Here is a 22,107-nt window from a genome sequence, read left to right on the forward strand (position 1 = left end):
TGCTAGTCAGTTTCGTTTCCACTGAGCCACAATGGGAACGCCTAAATTTTTTATTATAGTTGATTTACAATGTTCTGTCAATTTCTGCTGTACAGCAAAGTGACCCAGGCTTACATATATATACATTCTTTTTCTCATATTATCTTCTACCATGTTAATGTTTTATTTCAAACTAAATAACAGCTTTCACACTAATAAGTCCTTAAAATTTAACTTTAATTTGCTTACACATTTTTTTCTCTCATTTTTGGTTTCCCCAAAGCACATGGAGCTCCCAGGCCAGGGATCAGATCCAAGCTGCAGTCTTGACCTAAGCCAAAGCTGCAGCAACACCAGATCCTTAAGCCACTGTGCCAGGCCGGGGATTGAACCTGAATCCCAGGGCTCCCGAGATACCACCAATCCCGTTGAGCCACAGTGGGAGCTCCTGCTTATACATTTTTGAAGTTAATGTATAATTTACATTTGATAAAATGCACAAATCAATGTGCAGTTTTATGAGTTTTAACAATTGCCTACATCTGTAACCACCGCCCCAGTCGAGATATAGACGGGATTTCCATCAACCCAGAAATTCTCTTGAGCTTCTTTCCACTCAATCTCCCCCCATCCCCAGAGGTAAGCGCTGTTCTAATTTCTTTTTTTTTTTGTTTTTTTTTTTGTTTTTTTTTTTGTTTGTTTGTTTTTTGTCTTTTGTCTCTCTTTTTTTTGGTGTTGTTGTTGTTGTAGTTGTTGTTGTTGTTGCTATTTCTTGGGCCGCTTCCGCGGCATATGGAGGTTCCCAGGCTAGGGGTTGAATCGGAGCTGTAGCCACCAGCCTACGCCAGAGCCACAGCAACGTGGGATCCGAGCCGCGTCTGCAACCTACACCACAGCTCACGGCAACGCCGGATCGTTAACCCACGGAGCAAGGGCAGGGACCGAACCCGCAACCTCATGGTTCCTAGTCGGATTCGTTAACCACTGCGCCACGACGGGAACTCCTGTTCTAATTTCTAAAAGGAGTGGTTTTGCTTGTTAATTCTGCCTTCTATCACTTTCTCTCTGTGTATATATCTTTGGAGGGGGTCTTTTTAGGGCCACACCTGCGGCATATGGAGGTTCCCAGGCTAGGGGTCCAATCAGAGCTGTAGCTGCCGGCCTACACCACAGCCACAGCCACGCCAGATCCGAGCTGAGTCTTGTGACCTACACCACAGCTCATGGCAGTGCTGGATCCTTCCCACGATGCGAACTCCCCTTTTTCCTTTTAGAGTGGAAAGACGGACACAGAAAGTATAAAGTATTTTTTTAAAATACTATCTGATGTTCCTTGGTGGCCTAGTGGCTAAGGATTCAGTGTTGTCACTGCAATGGCCCAGGTAGCTGCTGTGGCTCAGGTTCTACCCCTGGCCTAGGAATTTCTGCATGCCAAAGGTGCAGCCAAATAAATTATTTTATTTTATTTTATTTTATTTATTTTTGTCTTTTTGCCTTTTCTAGGGCCTCACCCATGGCATATGGAGGTTCCCAGGCTAGGAGTCTAATCGGAGCTGTAGCTGCCGGCCTACACCACAGCCACAGCAACACCGGATCCTTAACCCACTGAGCGAGGCCAGGGATTAAACCCGCAACCGCATGGTTCCTAGTTGGATTCGTTAACCACTGAGCCACGACGGGAACTCCATAAATAATTTTAAAATAAAATAAAATATAAAATGCTTTTTTAAAATACCGTCTAAAACGAAACAAACAAACAAAAAATGTCTAATAGGAGTATTGCAATCCTAGGAATCAAGAATACAAATAATAAAGAAATTGAATTCCAGAGTTCTCCTGTGGCCCAGTGGGTTAAGGATCCAGTGTTGTCACTGCAGTGGCTCGGGTTGCTGCTGTGGCACAGGTTTGATCCCTGGCCTGGGGATCTTTCACATACTGTGTGTACCACTAGAAAGAAAAAAGAAAAAGAAAAAAAGATATTGAATTCCATGTTATTAGCAGTTTTGCAACCAGTTTGGCCCTAAGGATAGTAGTCAGCTTGGGAATCTTATTTGGGGGTCTGATGTCTACTGCTTAAGGTATTTAAAACACTGAGAAGGTGATATTAGACTTTTTAATTTTAATTACATATTCAGAATAAATGTTGATGAAATAAGTTTGCAATTAACAGTTAAATACTTAGGGACATCTAGGAACTCCTGTTGTGGCACAGCGAGTCTGACTAGTATCCGTGAGGATGCAGGTTCGATCCCTGGTCTCGCTCAGTGGGTTAAGGATCCAGCATTGCTGTGAGCTGTGGTCACAGATGAGGCTCCAGATCCCGAATTTCTGTGGCTGTGATGTAGGCCAGCAGCTGCAGCTCCAAGTCAACCCCTAGCCTGGGAATTTCCATATGCCACACCTGGGGCCGTAAAAAGCAAAATTAAAATTTTAAATAAAAAAAAACTTAGGAGTTCCAGTTGTGGCTCCGTGGTAACGAAACCCCTGAGGATCCATGAGGACGTGAGTTCAATCCCTGACTTTGCTCAGTGCGTTAAGGATCCAGAGTTGCCATGACCTGCGGTGTAGGTGGAAAACTCAGTTTGGATCCTGTGTTGCTGCTGGTGTAGACCGGCAGCAATAGCTCCGATTCAACCTCTAGCCTGGGAACTTCCAGATGCTGTGGGTGCAGCCCTTAAAAAAAAAAAAAAAAAAAAACAACCTTACAGACGTCTAATATACTAAATTAATAAGTTTTATTAGCTGTACAAACAATGTAAATATTTGAGTGTCAGCTGAAGGCAAGGGAATGCCAGTTGCCCAATAAACATAAAAGATAGATAACAGAACCCTAAACAGGGTGGATTTAATGCTGGATACTCCTCCCTACACAGGAAGTCTCCCTGTACCTTAATGAGTTAATCCACTGATTGGGAGGTCAGGGTTAGTTTCACACCACACCCGCAAAGACCCTCAGGACACACCATTCACACTCGCAGCTGGGAATCTGGGGACTAAGGTGAGCAGATGCTGACGCAGCTGCACCTGCCTGGCTCTAGTGCCTCCAGCGATGTCCACCCTGAGCAGCTTACAGAAGGGGGTCGTGGGCTCGTCCGCAGAGCGGGTCTGAAGCTGCCGGAAGTAGGCTCACAGAGTCAACATTCTCCCAGGCAGCTGCTCCACCAAGCGCATCAACCACTTCCTGCAGCTTTGGGATCTTCCGTTTTGTAAGAGTCCGGGGACATCGTGCTTGTAGGGCAGGTGTTGCAATTGCATTGGTGGCAGTGGTACCCTCCCCCACCATCAGCCTGTTCCCGCAGCCCGGGCAGAAGAGAAACATTGCAAGTGGGCGCTCTCAGGCCACATTATTTTATTTAATGTTGCTCTAGGGATTACAATGTGCTTTTTGTTTGTTTGTTTGTTTTTTGGCCCCACATGTAGCAGCTTGATGGGGTATCTCAGGACCAGGGATTGAGCCCAGGCTGCAATGGCAAAAGCACTGAGTCCTAACCATTAGACCACGAGGGGACTCCCTACAATACGTGTCTTTAACGTATCACTATTTACCCTGAATTAACATTATGTTAGTTTAAGGAGTTCCCTGATGGCCTAGCAGGTTAAGGAACCCCAGAATACACGAATTTTGAAATCAGGAGTTCCCACTGTGGCTCAGCAGATTAAGAACCCAGCTAGTATCCATGAGGATGTGGGTTCAATCCCTGGCCTCGCTCAGCGGGTTAAGGATCTGGCATTGCCATAAGCTGTGGAGTCGTTCACAGACTTGACTCAGATCCAGTGTTGCTGTGGCTGTAGCGTAGGCCAGTAGCTACAGCCCCGATTTGACCTATAGCCTGGGAATTTCCGTATGCTAAAGGTGAGGTCCTAAAAAGACAAAAAAAAAAAAAAAAAAAAAAGGAGAGAGAATCTTAAAATCATGTAATTTCGTTTACTCACTTCCCTTAATTTGTGCTACTTTTGTCATGTATTTTCCTTTTACATATATTATAAACCCCAGAATATAGGCATGGCATTCGGTTTGGCAGTAGTCTTTGAAAGGGAGTATCACTTCTTATTTCCAGGGCTCTTATTTCTTCCTGAAGATCCAATTTCCCTGATATAGCTCCTTTTCAGCCTGAAAAAATTCCTTTAGCATTTCTTGAAATTCAAGTGTCCTGGTGATGAGTTCATTCAGCCTCATTTGTTTGAAAATGACTTTTTTTTTTTTTCTTTTTTTTTTTTTTTGCTTTTTATGGCCACACATGTGGCACATGAAAGTTCCCAGACTACAGATCAAATTGGAGTTGCAAACAGCCACAGCAATGTGGGATCCAAGCCATGCTTGGGACCTACACCACCGCTCACGGCAACGCTGAAACCTCAACCACTAAGCAAAGCCGGGGATCGAACTCACATCCTCATGGACACTAGTCAGATTCGTTACCGCTGAGCCACAGTGGGAACAGAATTCTCGACTGATGTTTCTCCTTTAGCACTTTAAAGATATCATCCATGGCCTTATAACTTTCCTGATGAGATTTGGCCATCATTCTTATAGATGGAACATGTAATGGGTCTTTTTCGTTTTGGCTATTTAAATTTTTTTGTTTTCAAAAATTCAGCTGTGATGTGCTGGGGGGTGTGTAACTTTATTTTGGGGTCTGTGGCTTGTTTTTCATCAAATTTAGATATTTTTCCGCCATTATTTTTCTAAGAGATTTCTGCCTATTCATTTTTCCCTCCATCTTGGACTCAGTTACACATGTTGGACAACTTGATATTGTCTTTGAGCCTCTGCTTTTTTCCCAACTTTTTCTTTGAGCTTCAGTTTGGATAATGTAGGAGAGGAAATACATCTTTTCCCTCTACCCTTCTAAGTTCTTAGCTGGAGCCCTATCACAAAAGACAGATTAAAAGAGAAAAGAATGATAAAGTTCCCATCGTGGCTCAGTGGTTAATGAATCCGACTAGGAATTCGGATTTGAGGTTGCAAATTCGGTCCCTAGCCTCGCTCAGTGGGTTAAGGATCCCACGTTGCTATGGCTGTGGCGTAGGCCGGTGGCTACAGCTCTGATTAGACCCCTAGCCTGGGAACCTCCGTATGCCTCAGGAGCAGCCCTAGAAAAGACAAAAAAAAAAAAAAAAAAAAAAAGAGAGAGAGAGAGAAGAATGTGAATTTAACATGTTTTACGTGGCATGGGGGACTTCATAAGGAAATTAAGACCTAAGAAATGGTTAAAGCTGAATATTTCGTTAGGTTTGATGAAGGGTGGAGAGTTGTGGGTAAACTCAGCAATAAAGGGTGCGGGGCTGAGCTTAGCATACTGGGGGGGTTGGCGGGGGACAGCAAGGCCTGTCCCTACACATTTCCTCTTGGTGTCCCTGTCTTCAGAGAAATGGGTGATCCCTCCCTCTGGGCACCTCTCATAGGAGGGCCTTACGACCTGCGTCAGGGGGTCAGAAAGTTCTCCCTGCACCTGAGATATTTAATGATTCCTTAGCTTGAGATATTTAATATGCCAAGATGTTGTATTTGGGGGTGGCAGGTTTTGAACTCTGTAATTACAATTTGTTTTCTAGTTTACTGATCCTTCCTCCTGCTAAGCCTTTCTGGTGAAATTTTCTATTTATACATATAATACATATCCTTTTTCAATTTCAGGAATTCCACTTGTTCTTAAGAGTTTCCATCTCTCTTTCACTCAACATATTCGACTTTTCTTGTAAATTTTTTTATGGCCACACCCATGACCATGCAAGTTCCCAGGCCAGGGGTCAAATCTGAGCCACAGCTGTGACCTCCTGCGGATCAAATTGGAGTTGCAGCTGCTGATTGAACCCACACCTCTAAGTTGGTTTCTTAACCCACTGTGCCACAGCAGAAACTCCCTTTCCTTGTAAACTCAACGTATTTACAATGATTAAAGTTCTTGCCTATAACTTCCAACATGAATTGTGTATTTACTTCTCTTGATAGTATTTTCCTGTCATTGCATGTGTAGTGTTTTTGCTTACTAGACATTCTTTCTTTTTTTGTCTTTTTTTTTTTTTTTTTTTTTGCTATTTCTTGGGCCGCTCACGCGGCATATGGAGGTTCCCAGGCTAGGGGTCGAATTGGAGCTGTAGCTGCCAGCCTACGCCAAAGCCACAGCAACGCTGGATGCGAGCCGCATCTGCAACCTACACCACAGCTCACGGCAACGCCGGATCCTTAACCCACTGAGCAAGGGCAGGGACCAAACCCGCAACCTCATGGTTCCTAGTCGGATTCGTTAACCACTGCGCCACGACAGGAACGCCTTACTAGACATTCTGTATGACACATTAGGGTCCCGACTCTTAGCTCCCTCTGAACCCTGTTGCAATTTTTTCTACTAGGCAATTAAACTCCCAAGATTCCCCCATTGATTATGTAGGAGCTTAGTTTTAGATTTTGCTAGGCTGAGTCTACTTTGGTTTTGTATTTTGCCCTTAGTTTAAGGTTCAGTCCTTAGGCCTGGAATATGCTATTACTTCTAAAGTTATGGCCTGAGTTTGAAAGAAAAGCTTTAAGCATTGTTTATCAAACCCTCATAACGGCATAACTTGAGCTCCAAACTTCTCTCCATCTGCTGGTTTTTTTTTTTTTTTGCTTTTTAAGGCTGCACCCTCAGTATATGGAGGTTCCTAGGGTAGGGGTCCAATCAGAGCTGTAGCTGCTGGTCTATGCCACAGCCATGGCAACGCCAGATCTGAGCCGAATCTGTGACCTACGCCATAGGTCAGGGCCATGCTGGATCCTTATCCCACTGGGCGAGGCCTTCTATCGAACCTGCAACCTCATTCATGGTTCCTAGTAGGATTTGTTTGTTTCGCCACAATGGGAACTCCCCAAACTTCTCTCCAGTATCAGGTAGCTCTTGGACCTTGCTGCTGTATTTCTCCCCTGGGCTCAAAAGAACCTTGCCCTGCTCATCAACTTAAGACTCAGGTCAAGAAATCGAAGGCAATTAGTAAGCATATTTCAGTTTTCTCCTCTGTCTCCCTCATCTTCAAGAAAATTCCCAACCTGACATCTCAGACTTCCAACTCTATGCCCAAAGAATCATGCGACCTGGGAGGTGGGGGAGGGTGCCCTTGAGGGAAAAGCTGGTTAAAGGTACCTCTCCCCCAGGGTCCCTGCCTTTCAAGGATGCTCTCTGCTCCAGTTTCTATCTCATATTGTTTGTACCTTCAACACCTTCAGATTTGATTTTTATATTTTGTCCAGAGTTCATAATTGAAATCAAAAGGAGGGTTAGTCTGTTAAAAGCCACTCCATTACCAGAACCCAACTCCCTAAATCTATCTTAATTGTAAATACACCTTATCTAATGCACTAGTGAATAACATATTTTAGTATTTTTAAAATCTTGAGAGCCTACTATGTGTCAGGGACTGTCTGAGGCTCATGGAAAACAATGAACAAAACCAAGTCCCTCTACTCAGGTTCCTTTCATGTTTCCATGTAGGACCAGCAACAGAGGCACCTCCGAGCCTTTCTCCTCCGTCACAAGGTTACCTCATCTGGCAAACAGCCACTGGATCCATGTATTACATTGGATAAAATTCTGAAAAGCTTTAATCCCAGGGTTATTTTCCTCTTTACCCAGCCCACTGTCAGAGCCACCACTCATTTCCTGATGGTGGGAGAGAAGGAAGTTTTCAGCAGCAAAGTGGAATCTGTCAGCTGCTGCGGGGAAGCCATAAGCTAAGGTAAGACCACCCTCTGGACTGGCAGCCTTAGAGAACCCCATGCTGGTGTGGGGACAGAAGCCGCACTGCTGGGGGCAAAGAATTGAGAGGCAGGAGTGCCGTCCTTCTCAAAGCTTGGCAATGAAGGCTAGAGGTTATCCAGGAAGGGTGGCAGGGTCAGGGGACGAGCTCTTTTTGGATGAGAAAAAAGCCTTGGCACTTTTTAAGGCTGAAGGGAGACAAAGACTGAGTTACAAGGACATAATGAGCAGACTAAGGGTGCATAAATGGGACAAGCCTCAGAGATGAGAGCACAGGATAAGCATTTAATAAATTTTAGTTCTTGAACCCAACTGGAATCCAGTTCTCAGGGGATTCCACAGCATGTGTGCCGAGTGGAGTTGCTGCAGATTCCCAGGCCGGATTACCCTTAATCTGGCCTGAAAATGATCTTCAGGCTTCCCCGCCGCACTTGTCAGGGGTCCACATCCCTGTGGATGTGCTGCCACCTGCTGGAAGGATGACAAAAGTGACGACGACCATTTGCTACAAGGAGCTGCTTTTCTAAAATGGCTGCAACACCCTCACCCAAAGCAAACCAGGAACCAGGAAGGCCTCCCCTCAACACTCCCACGGCTCCTTTCCCACCACACGCAGAGTACCACCCTCCAGCCTCACCTCGCCCCCACGCGCACCCACATAATATCCAGGACTAACACTGCTGGACTCTTTCCTTTTCCTCGGAAGGAAACCTTAGTTTGTGGCTGTCTTGCCCCCACAGCACCTTAGAGGGGCTGAGGTTAACTGCCTGGCATGGTGGTTGCAGTATCACAGCACGAGCAAGCAGATTCAGACTTGCTTGTGTTTCAGTGCAGGCCCCAACCTAAGAGCAAGAACTCCTGCAACTAGGCTGCTAGCAGGGTCTGGTTCAAGTCTCACCAAGAGAACCCACCAAAACCCCACTACCACGGGCTCTCAACAGCACTACAGTTCTGAATAAGCACTGGCTGTGCTGGGCCTGAGCAATACTAACTCATGTTGCTGGCTGGACAAATAGTGCATGCATTACACATTCAGTCTGACTTACACCCACATGCCTGTCAGTCGGGGATGGTACCTGCCTGGGAGAAGGCTGCAGGGTAACGGAGAGGGCCCTGGAGACGATCTCATAGGCTCCCTCTTGCAAGGTCAGTTTGGGACAGGCTCACTTGCCATTAACCTGATAAAATATTCAGGTGTTGGAGGGCCTGTCGTGGTGCAGGGGAAACAAATCCAACTAGGAACCATGAGGTTGCAGGTTTGATCCCTGGCCTCACCCAGTGTGATAAAGATCTGGCGTTGCCGTGAGCTGTGGTAGGTCACAGACGCCAACTCCGATCTGGCATGGCTGTGGCTGTGGCGTAGGCCAGTGGCTGTAGCTCCAGTTCAACCCTAGCCTGGGAACCTCCACATGCTGTGGGTGCGGCCCTAAAAGACAAAAAAAAAGCAAAATCAAACAAAATGTTCAGTTACAACTATGCAGCCTTGTTATTATTTCGAAGGTAACAGGCCTAATTCATGATTAGCTCTGATGGGCTCTGATTTATTAAAATTTTTAAAATCTACAAAAGAAGGCTGCCAAAGGTTCATTTTAGCTTTTCTAACTGTACCAAACCTTTAATCGTCCTCCGCTGCAAAGCAGGCTCTGTCCTGGTCTACGCCCTCAGTACCTGGAACACACCTGCTAAACCTTACATGACATGCACAGGCTTAGATTCTCTCATCCACCAGCAACTCATAAAATAGGACAAAATTAGGCTGTTTACCACCTTCAGTTTGCATTGCATTCTACCGGTACCATATTTTGATTTGGTACTTTTAATAGTCTAATTAGGCTAGTGTACCATCTGGAGTGCTCTTCCGTTTTACTAAATATGTGTTAATCCCTTGACCTAGGCCTAATCATGTGACCTTTAATCAGAAAGGGGGAGGAGGGCACAGCAGAGAGCGCCTAATAAGCGAGAGTGTTTGAGAATCTGTCATGGGGCAAAACCAAAGTCTTTCTTGCCGGCCTAACAGGAGCTTGTCGGGAGACGTCCCAACGATCCGACTGGGCTAGAAGGGCCCCCCCCAGCCTCCCTGCACCCACGCCTCCATTTGGTCCATTCATCCGGCACGACTTCTCTTCAGTCACCGTCAATTCCACACTGCATACGCTTTGCAGGGCATATTTAAAGAGGCAGGACCCAAGCGCCCCTGCCCTTCTTCAAAGAGCACTTTTTCAGGACACCTGACTCTGAGCTCTGCTTCTAAGTGGAACAAAGCTGCTGTTCTAACAAGCCTTTCATCACGACACACAGGGCTGCGGAAGTTGGTCACCTCACCAGCCATGTCACCAAAACTGGCTGGTGACATTTCCAGCATTTCCATCAGGGGTGGGCTAGACCTGGAGCGGCAGACCTGGCTTTGCCCTGCTCCACCCTGAGCAAGATACTCCAGGAGAAACACTCTAGGAAGTACAAGTCTGGCACCAGAGTTTAGGACTTTTAATCTGTCCCAAAGTTGAAGCAAAAGTCATGATAAAACATTCTGCTTTCTTTTACAACCCCCCAAGGCAAGAAGAAAAAAAAAAAAAAAAAAAAAACTTCGTAGGAAAAAAATGGTTTTGTACATGGGAAGAAACAATATAAATTCAAAACTTACAGATAAGGGTTAGCTCTATCACTCATCTCTTTAAAAAGTTTATATCAATATCCAGTCAAAACCAACAGGGTTATCGCCTTTGAAATGTTATCTATACGATTTCCAAGGAGACCACAGGGCTGCACGCTGTCTTGGAATGTCCTCAGAAGGCTCTGCCAGTGATCAGGTAACAGAGTAAAAACCCCAGAGTCCTTTCTTTCAAATGGAAGAGGAACGACAGGGATAGAAGAAACTATTCAAACTTGGTCTTCTTTCCTTGTGGCTTGTGGTCTCCTCCTCCTCCTCCTCTGCCTCCTCGGAAGCCGCCTCGCCCTGCAGGAAGGCAAGACACGTCCCTGAAAGGCTGGCTGCAGAGCTGCCAGTGCTCCCTCCCCAGAGGCTTGAGTGAGGACTTGGGGACTGAGTGACGCAGGAACCTGGGCCCGCAGGTTGGGAAGTGCATGTATGTGCCACAGGCACACAGTGAGGGGGCCTTCCACGCTCCTTACCTCCAAAGCCTCCCCGGCCTCTGCCACCAAATCCACCGCGGCCACCTCTGCCACCACCTCGACCTCCAAAGCCGCCCCTGCCTCCTCCTCGGCCACCGAAGCCACCTTCGCCCTTAGGCTTGGCCCAGTCCAAAGTAACTTTGTTTCCATCAATTTCACCATCTTCCATGGCCTCCTTGGCGGCTTTGGCATCTTCCTCACTGTTGAAGTCCACAAAACCAAACCTAGAAACACCAAACGCAACTGCCCATTACAAAACACACATGGAACGGGTGCCCAGTTAACCTTGCGTGTGGACTAGTGATCCTGTGGCAATAAAGTAGCCCTGCTCATCAGGGAAGCCAAGACCCAGGGCAGAGCAGTGCCCGCGGAAAGCCAAAACTGGTTGTACTGACGGCGCGAGCTCCGGAATGTCTGTCTCACAAAACAGCTGAATGTACCTCTGTGAAGACAGAAGGCAACAACGCAGCTCTGTGAATTCTCTCTTCTTCTCGTGCGAATCCTAAACTGTCACCCATCGACAGAAAGGAGCTCAATGAGAAGGCACCAGATGGGAGCTCTCCCTCCTGGCGGACGCGGCACATGCCCTTACCCCTTGGAGGACCCAGTCTCCCGGTCAGTGACGATCCTTGCACGAATAGAGCCGTCAAACGACTCCTTTAATGTCTCTTCTGTGGTTTCCTCGGACAGACCTTTCACAAACAGAGTTTTGGATGGCTCTGGGGAAGAAAAATAAAAACCGCACCTTCACTTAAAGGCACAATTCCTGACACCATGCTGGATTTGCACGTTGCTGTCTAGCCTGACTACTGAGAATGCGCGCCTTCGTGCAAGCTTTCACTTTGAGCATCTGTAAGCAAAAGCAGGTAAAGCGACTTGGTGCACAGATGCTCCAATAAAAGACCAACCGCCCTCTCAAGTTTCCAATCCCCCGAGCCATTGAGAACCTGTCTCAGATCTTTATGGAAAACGGGAGAAGCAGCCAAGCATGTGAGACGGCAGTCCTAAAGCAGGCAGCTGAACCACCACACAGGACAGTGAACCACAGGCAACACTGCTGCTCAAAGCCAACTTAGCTGGATCAGAACTTGACTATCTAGAGGAATTTTCTTGAGATTTCATCAGTTATTTCTCAGATAATCAGTCATCATATCCAGCATCGTTTACTCAGCAGCAGGCAACAGAAAAAAAGAGGTTCTTCTGACCATAAACAGCTAAAGCACAGCACCAAGGACCCACCCACCACATCCTGCTGATGAAGTAACTTACGGCTTCTTGCGTTAGGTGATCCCCTGGGTCCTTGCAACTCCAGTCTGATGGCTCTGCCCTCAATTTCCCTTTTATTACATGAATTTAAAGCTTCTTTAGCATCTTCAAACGAAGCAAATTCTATAAATGCATACCTGAGGATAAACAGTCAACACTTAGAACAGTCACCAAGCACAGAGCTCCTCTGCTCTGCAGCCCCTGAGGCCACCAAGGCTTCTTCCTCAAGCACACACACAAAGGACGCAGCTGCCGCTAACAGCCAGGGACCGTGACGTCCCCTCCGTGATTGACCACAGAAAGGCACCAATTCTTTTACCCTTTAGATTTGCCGTTTTGGTTCTGGGGCACTTTGATAAACGTTGCCTTCTCAAATACTTCCTGAAGGGTTTCTTCTGTGGCACTATAGGCGAGGTTGCTTAGAACCAGAGTTTTTGATTCACCTACAAATAAAAAGACGTCAAATGAAGACTCTGAAGTAGCAGTTCTCAACTGCGGTCACAGCTACAGCTTGCTTCGTTCTTAAGAATGTTTATGCGTGAGGGAGTTACACACCAACGCTGACACAGCTGGAATCCTGCTTGTCAGTCAATAAAATCAAGTACCTAGTATGTACTGTTACACACTTCCTCTTCCCGTCACTCAGATGTATAAGCTGCCTACGGCTCAGTGTCTTCCTACAACACTCTTCTGATTTTAAGACACAATCTACGTCATTTACACTATAAAACATACATATAAAGGAAACTGGACTTATCTATGTTCTGGGGTAAAGACCTCATACAGCTCTCATTCAAGACCCTCAATACAAACAGAGATATAATCAGCTTGATCTACATAAACCTGCACCCAATTAATTAGTCAACTTTTTATAAAAGACAAAGACGCAAAGGATTTCCCTCCATCAATTCCAAAACCCTGTATGGAGAACGGCCTATAAATTCTTACCACTCCAAGTGCTATTCTTTCCACCTCTAAAGTCTTGATTTTGACCTTTCTCTCCAGTGTAGTACAGGGAAATGGATCGCCCATCTATTTCTGTTCCCTGCTTTTCTTCCAAGGTTTTCTCTGCATCAGCTTCTGTCTTAAATTCTATATAAGCAATCCTACAATAGGAAAAAAAAAATTTAAATCCACCTGACTTTTTAAAAAATTCAAGTCCGTATTAACTCTCTAACAATATATATATGTTTTTCTTTTTGGGGCCACACCTCTGTCATAGAGTTCCCAGACTAGGGGTTGAATTGCAACTGCAGCTAGTGGCAGGCCCACACCACAGCTCATGCCAACGCTGGATCCTTAACCCACTGAGCAAGGCCAGGGATTGAACTCATATCCTCATGGATACTAGTCAGGTTCTTAACCCACTGGGCCACCACAGGAACACCTAACACAAATGTTTTAATCTCAGCAACATGCCCTTATTTCAGATGAGTACCATAAAAATGCCCTTCGGGGTTTTCTGGCCATGCCATAGTACAGGGAAGTTCCTGGGCCAGGGATCGAACCCACAGCATAGAAGCAACTCAAGCCTCTGCAGTATTAACACCGTATCCTTAACCCACTGCACAAGAGAACTCCAAAATGTCCTTTGTCTTATACACTGTTCAGGTTTTGCCATCTTCCGCTTTTCAATTAAAACTTTTCTCCCACTACACAAAGTGTGCTAAATACTTCTTACAATAAATTCACTCAAAATTAAATCTATTATCTCCACTGTACAAATGGGGAATTGAGGCATGGGTTAGTTTAGTTTGCCCATAATCACATACGTAGGAAAGTTAGAACATTTCTTTTGTAAATTAGTTAAATGCATTCATTTTAATGTAACATTTCAGTAGACTTAAAACATACCCTTTACTCTTTCCATCCTTGCTGACTAATCTGATCTCCACGGCATCTTCAAAGACTTCTTTTAATTCATCCTGAGTAACTTTATAAGGCAGATTTTTAGCCAAAAGCGTCCTCGCATCTCGATCTAGACAAAAAAACACAACAATGAACTGGATAACTTAAAAAGACCTTTCCCCACAGATCACCAAAGACCTACTGACACATAATAAAAGTTTTCTTCAAGAAATAATTTTTAATTTTATTCTTTTTTGTTTTAGGGCCACACCCACGGCATATGGAGGTTATGTGCCAGGCTAGAGGTCGAACTGGAGCTGTAGCCACTGGTCTATATCATGGCACGGCCCAATGGGAGTCACATCTACAACCCACACAACAGTTCACAGCAGTGCTAGACCCCTAACCCACTAAGTGAGGCCAGGGCTCGAACCCACAACCTCATGGATAACTAGTCAGGTTCTTAACCCACTGAGCCACAACAGGAACGCCAAGAAATACTTTTTGAGATCCTACAATGTACAGGTGCTCTGTCATAACTGAGAATAAACTATGTGCTGAATACTTAGAACAGAGCTCTAAGATGGTATGTACAGAGTAGTTATGGCTCAGTATTTTTGAATTAAAAATATCATAAACACACTTGAAATGTAACCAGTGTGTATAGAGAATACAAATGGAGTAGTTAGGGATCTGCTCTACTTCCAGTGAGGACTATTAGGTTAACAATTTAGGTACATCTAGGAGTTCCCGTCGTGGCACAGTGGTTAATGAATCTGACTAGGAACCACTAAAAGCTTGCAGGTTCGATCCCTGGCCTTGCTCAGTGGGTGAAGGATCTGGCATAGCTGTGAGCTGTGGTGTAGGTTGCAGATATGGCTCAGGTCTGGTGTGGCTCTGGCGTAGGCCGGCAGCTGTAGCTCTGATTCGACCCCTAGCCTGGGAACCTCCATATGCCTCTGGAGCGGCCCTAGAAAAGGCAAAAAGACAAAAACAAAACAAAAACAATTTAGGTATATCTAATCCATTTACTTACTTATTGATTTTTGCTGCGGCATATAGAGGTTCCCAGCTAGAGGCTGAATGGGAGCTACAGCTGTCGGCCTACACTACAGCCACAGCAATGCAGGATCCAAGCTGTGTCTTAGCCAAAGCTCCTGACACCACTGGATCCTTAACCCACTAAGCAGGGCCAGGGATCCAACCCATATCCTCATGGATACCAGTAGGGTTCATTTCTCCAGGAACTGCTCACTTTTAAAAAGTCTAACAAGTAGTGCCAGGCACTGCTGTAAACATTTAACATTCCAATTCATTTAATCCTCGTAACATCACGAAGCAAAAAAGAAGAAGGTTAAACAATTGACCCTGGCCGACTTGCCTATATTTAATCTAATATAGATAAACATCATAAATAAACATTAACAAGTTACCTATCATATCATAATTAGCTAGAGTTTTACATACCTTTCTTACTGTCTTTTCCCTTTGGTTTTTCTAGTTTAATTTCATTGCCAAAGACTTTTAAACCAGTGAGTTCCAAGGCTTTTTCCAGGTCTTCAGCAGATTCAAAATCCACATAGCCAAACTTCCTTTAAGGTGAAGAGGACAAAAAAAAAAAAAGTTACAGGTGGAGGAAGAAAAAACAAACCAAGCCGCACTGAACAAGAGCCACCTTACGTGGGTTCTGGGCAACAGAACACTAACGTGATGATGCGAACAGGGACTGAGGAAGTCGAAAAGCACCTAAACCACTGGGGCTGCAGGGAGCATCTAAGTACCGATGCAAGCTTACCTCCAAGATGCTCATTAGCTACACTGCACACAACAGCTGACGTGATGACAAAAGAACCCTGCTTTAGCACTAAGACAACCCAATCCTGGAGTTCCTGCTGTGCCACAATGGGACCAGTGGCGTCTCTGCAGTGCCAGGATGCATGTTTGATCCTTGGCCCGGCACAGTGTTGCCAGAGCTGCGGCATAGGTCCCAACTGTGGCTTGGTCCTGACCCCTGGCCTGGGAACTCTGTATGCCGCAGGACAGCCAAAAAAGGAAGGAAAAAAAAATATCCTATCTAATTAAAAGCATTAACTAACATAACATAGCTGTTCAGGTGTAATAAATATTCTAAGAACATCAAATCTTATAACGAAACATGTGCTGTATCAAGAGTTATGGGTGACTGGAGTTCCCATTGTGGTGCAGTGGAAACAAATCCGACTAGGAACCATGAGGTTGTGGGTTTGATCCCTGGCCTCACTCAGTGGGTCAAGGATCGGGTGTTACCATTGTAGCATAGGTTGCAAATGTGGCTCAGATCTGGTATTGCTGTGGCACTGGCGTAGGCCAGTAGCTAATTAGACCTCTAACCTGGCAACCTCCATGTCGCAGGTATGGCCCTAAAAAGACCAAAAACGAAAAAATCCATTTGGGGTTTTTACAATTTGACAATTCAATGACTTAATAGCTAATCTCTGAACGCTCTTACATACACACATTTAAGCTAAGGTTCTACAAAAGGAAGGAAAACATGAGCAGATCCACGCGCAGAAGTACTGTGGCATTAACTGCTCCATACCTACCTAGACACACCAATTCTGACGTCGACAACAGCAAGATCATTTTTAGCAAAAACGTCACTGATACCCGTTTTTAATTCAGAAGCAGATTTGCTGAAGTTCAGGTTTCCAACAAAGAGATTGAAAGACGTAGTTGGTTCTGTGGCTGCACAAAAAAATTAACACAAATTTAGTCTTTTCTAAAGTATGGCATAAACTTCATTTCCAGCGTAAAATTTCATGGCACATCAGCACATTGCAGTGTCACATCAGGTTTCAGTATTAAGTCCCTGTGTTGTTCATCACGTGTGCTATTGATCAGGTGTCATTCACCAGCCCCAATTCTCCAAGTTACCTTCCACCTTCTGTTTCTTGGCTTCAGGAGCTGCTTTCTGTTTGGCCATCTCCTTCTTTCGTTTTCCAGGTGCTTCTTTGACAGGCTCTAGACAAGATTTCAAACAATCTGTATGTCAGCCACAGTCAGCCACACATGCTCAAGTACCTTCTTTAAACAAAAAAGTCAATGTACTTCAGAATCTTAACTTGATTACCTTCCTCCTCCTCCTCCTCGTCCTCGTCTTCATCTTCCTCATCCTCCTCCTCCTCCTCGTCCTCCTCTTCATCCTCGTCCTCATCATCATCCTCTTCATCCTCCTCGTCCTCCTCGTCCTCCTCTTCATCTTCATCCTCAGCAGTGCTCTTGGCCTTCACAGGAACAGCTTTTGCCGGGGCTTTTTTCCCTTTGGCTGGTACCGTCTCCATAGCTTCTTCTTCAGAGTCTGAAAGAGAAACCAACGGGTCTCAAGGGAACTCAGAATTACCCCAGTTCCAGGAAAATGTAAGGGGGAAAAAAAGTGTACTCCTGCCCATGTCACTGTGCTTAGCAGCCACAAGAAGAATTAACAGCACTTGGAGATAAACTCCTTCATCATGGAAAATACAAGGTAAGCTGAAGTGTTTTACTCAGGAGCAGGCAACCACGCATGGGTACCCCGCCAGTGCACCCCAACCAGCCAAAAGAAACCTTGCCATGCGTCCCGTCAAAGGCCCACGTTGTCGGGAGTCGAGCATCACTGCCTGAACCTCAACCCTAATATATCTTGCAAACAAGAACCCAACAACTACTACACAATGCCTTACCATCTTCCTCCTCCTCGTCATCCTCGTCCTCGTCCTCATCCTCATCTTCATCCTCCTCCTCCTCCTCATCATCGGAGGCCGGAGCAGCAGCAGCAGCAGCTCCTTTCACCACTGCTGGCTCAAAGTCGTCCTCGTCCTCCTCTTCGTCCTCCTCATCCTCTTCGCTGTCGTCTTCGTCTTCCTCATCACTGTCTTCTTTCTTGGCATTCTTGCCATTCTTTGCCCCCTTAGCTGGAGCGGCTGCTCCCTTCTTACCAGAGGTTGCCACCAATGCTTTGGCTGGTGTGGCTCCCTTCTTGCCAGGTGTGGCTACTGCTTTGGCAGGTGTAACTGTCTTCTTGGCTGGTGTAGCCGCTGCCTTTTTGCCAGGAGTGACAACTGCTTTCTTGGCCGGTGTGGCAGCCGCAACCTTTTTTGTGGGGGAAACCATCACCTTCTTTGCGGGAGTTGGGGTAGCCTTTTTGCCTTTCTTCTGAGGAATAATAACCTTGATAATAAATAAAAACAAGCATAAGCCTGTTTCCAAACTCAGAGAGCCTTGGTCCATAACTGAATGCTTGATTGTAACCCTGCCTCTAGTTCAAGACATGCATTAGATGACAGCACATTAAACTGTAAGGGCACAGAACACATCCTCTGTACAGCTGAAGTCACAGTCCTCAGCTTAGAGCAGTCCCTGACAGGGACTCTGAAAACAGACTGTCTGGATGCCACATGCCAGAGTGGTTTTAGCAAAGGTTTTACATCTTCATTTTATGCCTCAAGAGTCTTTGTATTTGAAAATAACTCAACTTTACACACTCCTTTAAGGATTTCAAGCTGACACATGTAACCAAATACCTCACACAGACAATGGACTACCTGTTAGGCGTTATTAAATCATTTGGGGCTCTCATTGTGGATGGAGATAAAAGTTCACTCAACCCATATTCTTAGGACCAAAAGAGAAAACGAACACCAAATAATCAAGCTGCAGTCATGCCTCAAAAATTTAATACAAACCAAAGAAAGCATATTAGCTTGGTAAAAAAAAATCATCATTTATCTATATGTAAGTCACACTCCAAACCACTTTTTGTGGACTATATAGGTTTTATCAGGTTATGTGTGTCTAGATAAAATCTTTACTAAGTTCTAAATTAGAAATATGAGCAATATAGCAATTAGTTTAGTTGCCTTTACAGTAGCTAGGAGTGATAAACAGTCAATGTTAACCAAATACAAGGTGGTGACCCTAAATCCACACGCTAATTTAACGGTGATTAGTACTACCAAGCCCATATAGGATAACAGAGACCAATTAATCCTACTTGGCGGGGGGCTAAGAGAGAAATCTGGTAACGCTAACCTCAGACCTGTATATAATGCTCAGAGCTGGCATTTGAGGGACAGTTAACTGTCTGGGCTGTTTCTCCATCTGGTATATATGGCTAACATGTTGAAACTGGAAACCTGCAATGACTTAATCCAATATAATCACACCAAATCCTACAGGAGGCACATGAAAACTCCAGGCCTTTTCTCTCTCAAGTTCTTTCCAATACTTTGCCTTATGGTATCCTGACAGGTCAATAAAAAGTTTGGGAAACACTCAACCTTTACAACAGTACACGTTATGAATATAACCCGAGACTTGCCAGTATTTTCAGATATTCAACACCAACTCCTCCCATCCTCCATTTTATAGTTTAAGACAACTCGGCACTGAGTACCTCTTCTCCGCTGCTATCATCCTCCTCATCGTCTGACATTTCTTCATCTTCACTGTCTTCTTCTACCTCCTTTGGGGGAGGAGCCATTTTCTTGGGGTCGCCTTGATTTTTACCGGCCTAAAACAGACACAAACATAAGTGCGTTACACCTTCCACATTTCTGACCATTCTTCATAGTAAAATGGCAGTCATCTTGCTTAAAACCCCCTTTTCATACTTAAATACAATTAACACAAAAACTATTCTTGATATCAATGTTAATATTAGTAGACAAATTCTAAACTCCCCGCATATTTCCTGTCAGGTTCTACAAATACCAACCTTAGGTAAAAAGTCAAGGAAACACTCTCCCTCTCCCTGCTGCCTTCCCTAAGCGCACCCGTTTTATAACTATACCCCCAGATCCTTGAATAACGGCCAAAAAATTTTTCATATAGCCTACAATCAGACCTCTGTAACCGCAAGTATGAATAGCCCTTCAGCCAGGAGAAAATACCTTAAAAAAAAAAAAATCCTTGGGGTTAAAGTGTGGCACTTAATTCCACCCCCCTCATCTGGATTTAAATTAAGGCAGCCTTTAAAAAAGAATTTGCACAGAGTTTCCGGGTGGCTCAGCGGGTCAAGGATCTGGCATTGTCACTGCTGTGGCTCAAGTCACTGCTGTGGTGCGGGTTCAATCCCTGGCCCAGGAAAGTTCTGTATGCTACCGATGCGGCAAAAAAGTAAAAAAAAAAAAAAAATTTAAACAATTCACATCTTAACCTTTAATCTTCCACTAAGTCTTTCCCCGAGGTATCAACCCCGCCCCTTTCAGCCCCCGCAGGACCACGTGGAGTAACTTGCAGGCCACCATGGGCGCACAGGTTGGCGCAAAAAGCACGCGGCAGGGCCTCCTTCCTGGAGACCACCTAGAGTCCGCCCGCCCGGTCTGAGCCAAGACCCCATGGGCCGCCGCTCCCCGCCCGAGGGTCCAGTCCCCTCCGCAGGCACCGGGACCCAAGCGGCGAGGCCCACGTGGCGGGCCGCGCATGGGGACACGTGCGTCCGGAGGCGGGGCGCTGCTCCGGCCCGTCGCAGGAGTTTGCCCTCATCCGTTCACTCCGAGGCCCAGAGCCCCCTCCCCGTTCTCAACCCCTAAGTCCCACCCCGCCATATCCACCATTCGCGACACCTGCTGAAGCTCTTCACCTCGCCATCAAGCAGCCAAGAGCCGCGAGACCTCCCAGCTAATCGCGCGAGACTTCCCGCAGCATGGCGCCCTCGAACGCGCCCGGGACGGCGCGCAGGCCCTCCTGGCGGCGCCGCGCGCGCGCGCTCTCCTCGGAAAACAGGCCTCAATGTCCGTGCTCGCACCGACAAAACCTCTTACCTTTGCGAGCTTTACCATGATGGCGGCGGAGTGTGTAGCTGGCGAGTGGCGCAGGTGAGCCCAGAGGAACCCAAGCAACCTCGATGGCGGCCACTAGAACTGAAGATCCCAGAGCGCGTACGCTTAGCTGCCAGCTAGAGCTCGAGACTGAGACGAAAGACTGAGCCTGCCCAGTAATCGCCTCTGGAAAGGCGACGACGGCACCTCGTGACTCCGCTTCGACCAACCAGAGTTCGCGCTCCTCCCACAAGCCAATCGCGATCCTCTACCCGAGAACGGCGCGGGGCGGGGCGCGGGCGGGAGTGGGCGGGCCAAGGAGGCCAGAGAAGGGGGAGGGGATTCGTGGCGGCGCCCTGGGGGCGGGACCCGCTTTGTGCAAGGGCAGCGCTGATTGGACCGTGGGCGCGCGGTTCCCGGAGTGCCCATCCACTGCCCGCGCTCTCGGCGCTTGCGCCGTGGGACGGACATTTTTGGCGCCGCTTGTTCCCCGAACTCGGGGCGTTGAATATGGATGGCCTCGGGTTTCCGAACTTGTCTGGGACCCTCTCTACTAGAGAGGTCTTGCGCTTCCTGGGAGGCCTCATGCGCGGCCCCGGTCCGCACTCTTCGATAAGAATTTGCTCCTTTTATCCGCTGATGAGCCCCCCGGAAATTTAGGGTCCACCCACGTTAAGGGCCCACCTTCGTCCCGCACGCTAACGAACCAGGAGCTAGAAAGCCCCTGTGTGCTTGAGACTGCCTCCAAAGGGACTCCCAGCCAGACCACGTGCCTGAAGCTGCCGCTGGAGTTTGCTGTAAGCAGCGAGAAAACAGTATTCAATTTCAAGAAACCTTGCACTAGATAGTTTTCTCTACAGGGAGCACCTCAGTGGTCACCGGGATAGGGTGGGGAGAAGTTGTTGGTCAAGCCAACCGCAGAGCAGGGCCTTTAGCCACTCAAAAGTTTCTTCTTTGTTATTTGGACTAAAGCACCTATTAAAAAATGGTGGCTGCTACGATAGTGTCAGCAGATGGTCCAGGAGTCTGACAAAACAGTCAAAGGAAGGTACCCTGGCGAAGGCACGGAAGATTGCCTTTGCGTTGTGCTTTTGCCATTTATTCAGATGGGTCATTGTGGCAAAACTTAGTGTCAAACTTAAAACCAGAGCACTCTCGTTGGTTTAGAGCCCGTGCAGGTAGGATGATTCCGTCCTGGGCGTCTGGTACCTAACTGTTAACAAAACTGGGATACTTTCAGCTATGATGATATTTCCCCAACTGAGCTAGTGTTCAGAACCACCTCTGGAGTTTCTAATTAAAGAGGTCTGGGATTGGGCCCAGGATTTTGTATTTTAACAAGGGCCTGTGGGGATTCTTGTGAGCAATCAAGTTATTTT

General features: G+C 46.3%; 1 protein-coding gene and 1 pseudogene across 2 annotated transcripts; both read right to left on the reverse strand.

Moving 5' to 3' along the window:
- Positions 3,014-3,298, reverse strand: LOC110256923 (annotated as a pseudogene).
- On the reverse strand, positions 10,171-20,932 carry NCL (nucleolin). 2 transcript variants are annotated; one of them, XM_021074959.1, is made up of 14 exons: positions 20,732-20,932; positions 19,363-19,479; positions 17,651-18,137; positions 17,062-17,289; positions 16,866-16,952; positions 16,535-16,676; positions 15,420-15,544; positions 13,959-14,082; positions 13,053-13,210; positions 12,424-12,547; positions 12,108-12,241; positions 11,431-11,557; positions 10,839-11,062; positions 10,171-10,662 (listed from the first exon to the last, which is right to left on the reverse strand). In XM_021074959.1, exons 1-14 carry the CDS (start codon positions 20,747-20,749, stop codon positions 10,583-10,585), a joined length of 2,175 nt encoding a protein of 724 aa, XP_020930618.1. In that variant the 5' UTR covers positions 20,750-20,932; the 3' UTR covers positions 10,171-10,582. The 2 variants fall into 2 exon arrangements, with proteins under 2 accessions (XP_020930618.1, XP_020930619.1); XM_021074960.1 differs by having other exon boundaries at positions 10,902-11,062; positions 20,732-20,898.

Source organism: Sus scrofa, chromosome 15 (assembly GCF_000003025.6).
Source record: "Sus scrofa isolate TJ Tabasco breed Duroc chromosome 15, Sscrofa11.1, whole genome shotgun sequence".
In the NCBI taxonomy this organism is placed as follows: Eukaryota; Metazoa; Chordata; class Mammalia; order Artiodactyla; family Suidae; genus Sus; species Sus scrofa.